The sequence below is a fragment of the Gymnoscopelus braueri genome, assembly GCF_963280865.1.
Source record: "Gymnoscopelus braueri genome assembly, chromosome: 10".
NCBI lineage: Eukaryota > Metazoa > Chordata > Actinopteri > Myctophiformes > Myctophidae > Gymnoscopelus > Gymnoscopelus braueri.
Window position 1 is genome coordinate 33,489,519 of NC_137611.1, and position 8,857 is coordinate 33,498,375.

Genomic DNA, 8,857 nt, shown 5'->3' on the forward strand with positions numbered 1-8,857 from the left:
GGGGGACATTGCAATTATGTGGTCGACGTAGTATCCGGTCAACTACTACCAAGTGTCCTGATTAACTTTTGTACTTGTGTGCATGAGACCATACTTATAGTCTGTATGTCCTCTTTTTTTCAGGTTCTGTGACCTAGTCTTCCAGGGTCCCTTGGCGGTCCAGGAGGACTGGATTAAACATTTACAGAGGCACATTATGAACACTAGTGTCCCCCACACTGGGCTAGCTATGGTGGATGTCATCACACTGCCCATGGACCCCCCAACCCACGTGACTGTCCAAGACAGCTCTCATACAGCAACAAACGCTGCCTCATGAAGCCACCGGGGACCTTTTTAGAATTCACTAGACTGTGTATGTGTATGTACATTGGATGTTCCTTCACTTTTCTAACTGCAAATATTGGCCAAACATAGGAAAAAAACATTAAATGTTGGAGATATTTTACAGGTTTGGACATTTTTGGAGGTAACAGACAAAAAAGTGAATTATTTTGGATAATGTTACAAGGTTTTTGTTTTTACAGTCCATTTTATGGAATACAATTCCAAATGGGCAGACTGTTTTTATTTTATGCAGTAATTTAGCGTGGAAACCATTTCTAATGAAGACAACTTTTACCTCAGATATCACATGGTTTTAAAGTCCCTTTTAGTCCAGTTTCGAAGCACCTTTCTTCTCTCTATATTTACATTTATAATATACATAGAATCATGATATGACAAATATGGTCTCTTTTGTATTTTGACATGTTCAAACTCAGACTACACAGCCCGTTTGTTTTCATGGCATATAGTTACTGGTTGTAGAATCCTGTAAAATTTAAGAAACTACCTGAAAACTAGTCAAATACAGTCTGAGATCATAAAAAAACTGAATCATGGTAACAAAAGGGGCAATAGTGAATGCCAATTCATGTTATGCATAGGATATGGTTTATCTAGTTACGGTCACTGCATTTCTTTTCTTTTTTATACAAACTTGAACTGAAGGTGGTTTAAAAAAATGCACACCCAGTGTTGGCTGCCCATTATACTGTCTCCTATATTAAATGTTTTCAACTGTTTCAAAAAATATACTGTTTTTAAATAATTTAATTTTAAATGTACTCTATCACACAGATACGCTGAAAACATTTTTTTGTGATGTTAAAAATAAAAAAGGCTAAGCAACCAGGATAAACTTGGGCTCTGTACTGTCAACCATTTGTGTCAATGCAAGGATTCTTAAAAACAGTTTGTACACGGATCATGATTTGTTTTTAGAACTTTTGTATTTAATGCAAAAATTAAATCAAAATGTATTACAAACCCTGACTCATCACTGGTGACAAGCTGGACAAAAGTCGAAATGAATCTATTTAGTCTGTTTTTTACAGTCAGCTAGTCTTTACGGTGAATTCTTCTTGATCTGTAGCAAATAGCATCTGTGAAGAGCATTTCCAAGGCCATTTTTCCTAGATAGTCATTCAAAGGGATCGGCACCCTGAAAGGAAGAACAATTTCAATTTAGAAAAAGTAATGAAACAATCATTGTTTTCACACAGTTCGGAAATTAAGCACTGAGCGCACTGGCCCATACAAACTAATAGGTGAGTGTGCTCCCAATGCGCATTTCCGAACGCACCCAGTATGATATTCAAGAATTCAACTAGGACATATTTTGTTAGCCCATTTTGGGCAGGAACCCCTATTTGTAACTATACCTTTCAGGACAGGGTTCCTGTTGCTATTTACAATATATAGCAACATACATTTTTTGTAATTTTTGAATAAATATTTGAGGTTTTTCAGAAAATTGTTTTTAGAATCAGCCTCAGGTCTAAATGGGTTAAGTATTCATTAAGTTTGAGTAGGTACCTTGAGAAAATGTTCATACTGTGGTTTAAGTTCTTTCATCATGGTTTCTGCCTTGGAGAGGCACTCAAGTCTCTGCTTCAATCCAAACCCCTACCAAAAAGAAAAACGGTTTCAACAGTTAGTGAACACTTTTAGATACAGATACAGAGATTTACATTAAGAGAACTTTAAAAAAAAAGTTCTTTGATCTACATGATAACAAAGAATGTTCTGATCAAATGTTTTATCCTGCTCAGTTATGCATAACCTTTTTGTTGTGGAGATGTTCCTGAGAGCTTAGGTGCTTAAGTACTGTGGACTTGGACACATAGACTTTACAGGCTGCACAGTGAAGCATTTCCACCTTGGTTATGTGGTCTGTTTCACACAGTTCTGACAAAAAGAAGAAAGAATTATGACATATTTGGGGATTAAATCTATCTAGTGATACTGAAGAGAAGACATCTGAAACCATGTAGGTCTTTCACCCTTCTGTGTTCCAGATTACTTACCTTCAATCGCAGGTTCCTCAACGGCCTGTTTACAGAAATGTCTGACTTTGTACAGCATGACTTCCTGTGGTTGTAAAGAAAGCAGCCATCAGTCATGGTTCATGAATGACCAATACCCATACAGGTACAGTAGATAATACAGTATCTACTTTAAACTGACGACAGACAACAGAGCTGAAAGATTAATTGTAAAAAATACATTTTCATTACAACCGTTTAGTGCAACGTCTACAGTTTAAAGAGACCAGTTCAAACATGTTTTACAATTTGCTGAATTTGAATGCACTTCCAATTGGTCAATGCAGCCGTTGTCATAAAGGTTCATGGTGTCAAAATAGGTAACAGAAATGTTTTTGTTTTGTTTTGTGTCTGTCAATAAAATCCATTCATGTTAAATGTGTTGAGATTTAATGTTCGACAAAGAATATCTCAAGTAGCCTATTGGTGCTTCAAGGCAGGGGAGGTGCAGGCCATGGCATGGTTTTCTCAAAAACTAAAACTAACTATACTAAAACTAAATACAAACGCGTGTCCAAAAACTGAACAAAAAAAGATTACAACTAAAATCACCCTGCTCCTTCCGGGACCAGCTGGGGCAATAATCATGTCATTGTCATGTCAATAGACAAATATTGTTCATAGTTTATATATTATTATTTTTTGCCAAATGATGCTCTTTCGACCTCAAGGTTTATAAAATAAACAATGAAAAAATAAGAGATAATTTTCCTTTTCCTTGCTTTATTACCATTTACAAATTATACTAACATTGTGCTCTTATCTAGTTAAGAGTACTGCTATGACAAAAGTGCTGTATATTTTGTTCTAATTAAGTGGTTAAACTGTATTATTCCGAACGGAACATCTGTCTTTTCCCGGGAATAAAGCAACTAATTTAATCCTGGAATGTACAATTTTAAACCACCCAGACAATATTCAGCCTTAACAGTTATTGTATATAACAGGTTACCTGCAAGAAGGCTATAGCCAGGTCATCATAGTTCTTTTGCTGCTGGATGTATTCTAGTGTGTCCCAGTGGCTCTTGCTCTCCAGATGCTGCTCCAGATCCTGCATGCTGGCCAACTGTACCTCACACAGCTCACAGGTAAAGGGGCTTTTGAAAGAAAACAAAACATAAAGACAAGATGTCAACTTGTGCTGACTCTTGATTTTTCTAAATAATGATTCTGCTAATTTTCTTCTTCTTTTTGCAAGCATACCCACAACAGAGGTCCCTGGAGTGGACCCTTATGGGGTTCTGCTGAATATCTGCCCTGCTGTGGCCACCATGGGGTGCCACGGAACATCAATGGTACACACAACACTCTCTCTCTCTCTCTCTCTCTCTCTCATATAAAATATAACATGTATGTTACATGTTCAAGCAATCAATCCATTTGAAAAACAGAACAAAAAGCAACTCTGCATTCTTACGTTTCCATTTCCTTTATTGGACTTCGGCTCCTGGTTCTTGTCCTATCCGTGGAACGTCTGAGTTGGTCCACTCCTGTTCAGCAAAATTAGTGTAACATTTTACTTATGAATTATACTTACAAATACTTAACAGAAGAAATATATCGTCGCTGTCAGGTGGAAACCTTGTATGTCCAAAATCGTTCCTTTTTATTATTATTTTAAAAACATTTTAAAATAGTATAACTAGCTGATCAACAAGCTCACATCGCGTCACGATGCGACTGCAATTGTTTTGCTACACACACACGAAAAAACATAAAAAGTTTAAATATGGAGTTACGATATAGTAAAAGCCAGTGGTGAAATATTTTACCAACTTTGTTTTCTCTGAAGACTATTTTAAAATGTCACAGGAATGTTTTCCTTACAGTTACTCAACAGTAGCAGGTTGGCAGCTTCAACTTCAGTACAAAAGCTGATACTAGTACATGCACACACATTTTCACAGCTTATTATATTATTACATATCAGCTTATTAGTGCCATTTTCAACCTAGTGTCACTACTTTTGGCAAAGTTTTTCATAATATTTCAAACATGTGCAGACCTAACCCTAGCCCTGACCCTAACCCTAACTCACAAGTGCAATACATTGTGAGCTTGTAGATTGGCTATTTTAAAATAGTCGAAGTATAAAGGTCCTTACACACTGCAATTAATTTGCAAACTGCTGTTTGTGTCATGAGTACATCCACGCAGAACGCAAATATTACATGGTGATAAAGCGTTGTAATTTTTTGAAACAAGATACATTTTCACTGCAAATAAAGGCATCAACCTGTATATATGTATGACACATCACCAAATTAATAGTTCGATGTGAAATATTCACGATGCATTTTTCAGATTGTTTATTCGTCACGCTCCTGTTGTGTAAGGACCCACAGTTTCATGACAATCTCTTACCTGTTCCAACAAATCGTGGCTGGTCCATCTGGACCTGTGGTGGAGATAATCTCGCAGTAGTACTCTGAAAAGGACAGGGAGGAGATCACATACAAAAGATTAAGGGGAACAAATTATTTATAATCCATTATTCATATTTTTGCAAACAGCTTGTCGTGAATACAGATTTCATGCTTATTTTAAAGTACAACACATCACACTGTAAGTGTGCTTAAAAACTAATTGTAAAGTCATTAGGTGAGGTATTGTAGAAGCTAAACTAAGTTACTACTTATGCTCATTGCTCAACCTCAATACCCAAATACTAGGGGACAGAAGTCCTGAATTGAGCTTGCTCTACTGTCAATAGTTTCAGAGAGGGATAGACGGGTGCAGAATTTCAGTGATTGGTCCCACTTAAACATACCTCCTTCCTGGCCTCGGGGACCATTATTCTCTCTTCACCGTTGGTACTCTGTCCTCTGTATGTCTCTATTGGGAACGGTTTGCCTATCCCTGATGCCGGCATGGACCTGAGCCTGTCGCGCAGTCTTTCCTCAGGGCTGAAACTCTGATGCTGTGACTGCCTCTCAGTGCGATGTGCCTGCCACTCAGGCAACCTGTCAGGGCTGTATTCTCTGCGGTCTGCGGGTGTGACTTGAGCATAACCTGCCCGCCGATGTGGTCCAGCATCAGGGCTATAGGACCGCCCATGAGGCGGTCCATCTCTTGGGCTGAGTCCTCTGTGCTCAGGGGGTCTTCTGGCAGGGCTGGGGCCTCGCCCTCTGTGCTCAGGGGGTCTCCTGTCAGGGCTGGGGCCTCGCCCTCTGTGCTCAGGGGGTCTTCTGTCAGGGCTGGGGCCTAGCCCTCTGTGCTCAGGGGGTCTCCTGTCAGGGCTGGGGCCTCGCCCTCTGTGCTCAGGGGGTCTCCTGTCAGGGCTGGGGCCGCGCCCTCTGTTTTCAGGGGGTCTCCTGTCAGGGCTGGGGCCTCGCCCTCTGTGCTCAGGGGGTCTTCTGTCAGGGCTGGGGCCTCGCCCTCTGTGCTCAGGGCCTCGCCCATCGCGGCAGCGCCTATCATCTGTGTAAGAGTAAGATGGTGTCCATTGATGGTCCTCATGGCGACCATGGCCTGGAGTGGACCGCTCGTATCCATGGCGTTTGGGATGGGGACCTTCTTGGTCTTCATGCTCGGATTCTGACGAGTAAGGATCGTATGGGTCATAGATCTCAGCCCTGAAGGAAATGGAACATGGTTCAGAGTGTTAGTCTGAGTGTGAGTGTGTGTATGTATGTGTGTGTGTGTGTGTTCAGGGTGTATGGTACTGCAACTTTTCCGTCAGCATAGCATACCAGCTGAAATTAGGGCTACCAGTGATGATGTGTTTGCATTAATTACTGGCTGTTGACCACTATTTTGCCATGTCTTACTTCTCTGAACTGCTTGTGCTTTTGTCTTGAGAGGCGGTTTCCTGCTGAACACTTGATGGACCCGAGGCGGGGGCAAATGAACTCATCCATCTGGTAGCTTCAGGTGGTGCTGTCCATTAAAAGAGTTAAAATGAATTAGGAATGATTGTGTTTCTCCCTATGGGATCCCCACTTTATAAGAAATACCAAAACATTTAAGGTTAAATTTGACTTTTTCTTATGACTGAGACAAACCCAGAAACCCACTAACCTAAAAGTAACATTCAGATTAACTTTACCTGTTTGGCCAGGTTGTGTAGTAGGTAGTGGTTCATTTGTCATATGTGATGTATCAGCTGTGTCGTTATGTGTCGGTCTGTCTTTACTCCACGCCACCCACTTGGCTCTTGGGGGGGGGGGGGGTATAAAGAATAACATACTGTTCTTGAATAATAAATAATAAAGCATCAAACGTAATTAACATATAATTCAGAAATGTAACAACAACAACATCAATCTAACATAGTAGTCCACTGCCATGGCAATATTATTCTTTTGGTTTGTTTTATGGTCATGATTCACCAGGAGCGTGGATGGCTTGATTCTAGGCTTAAAATAATTTATATAAAAAATGTTTTGTATATATCTATATGGGGAAATTAATGGGCTTTTTTTGAGTGGAACGACAAAATGGCCGCCACTGTGTCTGTAATTATAAGTAATAATGATTATTCTCAGATGTCACACAGTATAATGGTGTTATAAACCAGCCACGGTATCGTATCTGGAAGAGTGGGAACCTCAATGGCTATTTGCTATTTATTTCCAAAATGTAAAAAAAATATTTTGGAAAATGGAAGTAATGTAAAGTAGCCTAGCCGATTCGAACGTGCTTGAACATTTGATATTTAAGGCCTAATATTTCCACAATTGCTACAAAACCTAGTGACAAGCCAGTCATTATCCAATCCATCCATGGGCATAAAAACTAGCTGTAGAATACAACTCTCGTGGACGTATTTTTATGATTCTAACGTTTTCTCATAAATACGTCTACGAGAGTTATTCTACGGCATAAACAATAAGTTGAAGGGTAAATGTAGGTCTGACACAGATAATGATGTAATGTGCATGTTCAAATCGTGTATAGCCTACTTTACATTACTTCAGACCATTTTCCAAATTATTATTTCTTTTACATTTTGGAAAATGTTTTACATTGAGTTGCCCACAGTGTTTAGGTGCCATATAGGGTGAATCAGCCATAACTATTTAACTATAATGTATGCAATGTAATGTATAATGTGTTAAGAAACAAATTATAGAATTCCTTTACATGGTATTTAACAGTACAGGGCAGTGATTAACAGTATGGATTGGTTTTGGTTGTAGATAACTAATGTCAGAAGCTGCTAGCTAGCAGTGTTGCCATGTCGGCTTATTATAAGCGACTTTGGACTTCTTTTTCTGTAGTTTGTAAAATATTGGGAGTTGCAGGTTGCGTTTTTATGGGCCTGGCTTCTAAAGAGTACTTGCTTATTTAGGCTTGCTTCAACAAAAACAAAATCAGTATGTAAACCAGTGGTTCTCAAATATTTTCATGAAAATGTTTTGTGCCAGGGAGTATTTGTATTGTTAGAATGTTTCAAAACTATTACAAATATTCCACATTTTATTGCAAAAGTTTTTGAAAATAGCATATCGCGACGCGTTGTGAGCTTGATGCATATGTTTAAAGTGCTGATGTAGCTTATATTGCTTCTTTTGGGCTTGTTTTCCTACATCTGGTCGCTTATTTCTCTCACAGAATATGGCAACGCTGCTAGCTTAGCTTAGCGAGTAAGTCCAGTGTATTTGCTGGAACATGGAATCTCACATGCCAGCATTTGAACGTAAATAATCGTTTATATGACCAACAAAGCCGTTCTTTCAAGATCATCCACGTTTTTAAAGAGAGACAACCTTGTTTAATCAGTTAAGATTTCACGCAAACACGTTGTCGGATTTACAATCCTGAAACTTTGTGACACGAACGTGTCCAGGTGATAGTCTGAGTCCCACACTGTGTCGTTACCTTCCAGTCTGTTGTTGTTTGTTTTTCTGCTGCTGCGCCGATAGGTTTGCTCCAATAGATGGTCCAGGCATCGTATACGGATATGTATTTTGGTTATTCATTTTGTTGATTTGCACAGTTTGTCCAAAGACCTTCACTTTTGTTGGTTTAAGTCGTGATCCATGGGTTATATGTTGAATGTGTTCCTCACCCAAAGACACTGGGTTTAGTTTATGAGTTTAGAGTACCTTATCATAATTCACCGGCAGGTGGTAGCATCTACTTGCACATAAATAATGTCATGAATGAATGTCAGCAGTTCGCCCTCTGGTGCTGTGGTGGAGAGTAAGTAGTACATTTACTCAAGTACTGCACTTATAAGTTCAATTTTGAGATACTATACTATTACTTTACTGGAGTATTTCCAACTTTCAGTACTTTTACTTCTACTCCACTACATCTCAGAGGCACATTTGTACTTTTTTTTACTCCACTACAATTATTTGAAAACTGTAGTAGTTACTTTGTAGATTGTGATTATTATTACGAAAAATACATTAACCACATTCAGCCCTATTTAAACTTCAAAGCTCACAACGCGTTGCGATGCAACGTGTGAGCTTGTAGATCTGCTATTTTCTAAAGATTATACATAATGCCTTGTGAAACGGGACATTCTGCATAAT

General features: G+C 39.0%; 2 protein-coding genes across 5 annotated transcripts in view; one reads left to right on the forward strand and one right to left on the reverse strand.

Moving 5' to 3' along the window:
* The window catches only part of znf644a (zinc finger protein 644a), a 15,929-nt gene extending 14,852 nt beyond the window's left edge, over positions 1-1,077 (forward strand). For all 4 annotated transcript variants that reach the window (XM_080440258.1, XM_080440259.1, XM_080440260.1 and 1 more), the window contains one exon: positions 124-1,077. In XM_080440258.1, coding sequence (XP_080296384.1) covers positions 124-319 — 196 coding nt within the window. In that variant the 3' untranslated portion in view covers positions 320-1,077. The remainder of the gene's footprint in view (positions 1-123) is intronic.
* A 201-nt stretch (positions 1,078-1,278) lies between these two features.
* On the reverse strand, positions 1,279-8,396 carry LOC308093878 (uncharacterized protein). Its single transcript, XM_080440261.1, has 11 exons — positions 8,193-8,396; positions 6,418-6,524; positions 6,140-6,248; positions 5,140-5,944; positions 4,734-4,797; positions 3,787-3,859; positions 3,322-3,466; positions 2,352-2,415; positions 2,108-2,232; positions 1,861-1,950; positions 1,279-1,486 (listed from the first exon to the last, which is right to left on the reverse strand). Exons 1-11 carry the CDS (start codon positions 8,291-8,293, stop codon positions 1,466-1,468), a joined length of 1,704 nt encoding a protein of 567 aa, XP_080296387.1. The 5' UTR covers positions 8,294-8,396; the 3' UTR covers positions 1,279-1,465.
* Positions 8,397-8,857: the final 461 nt, after the last annotated feature.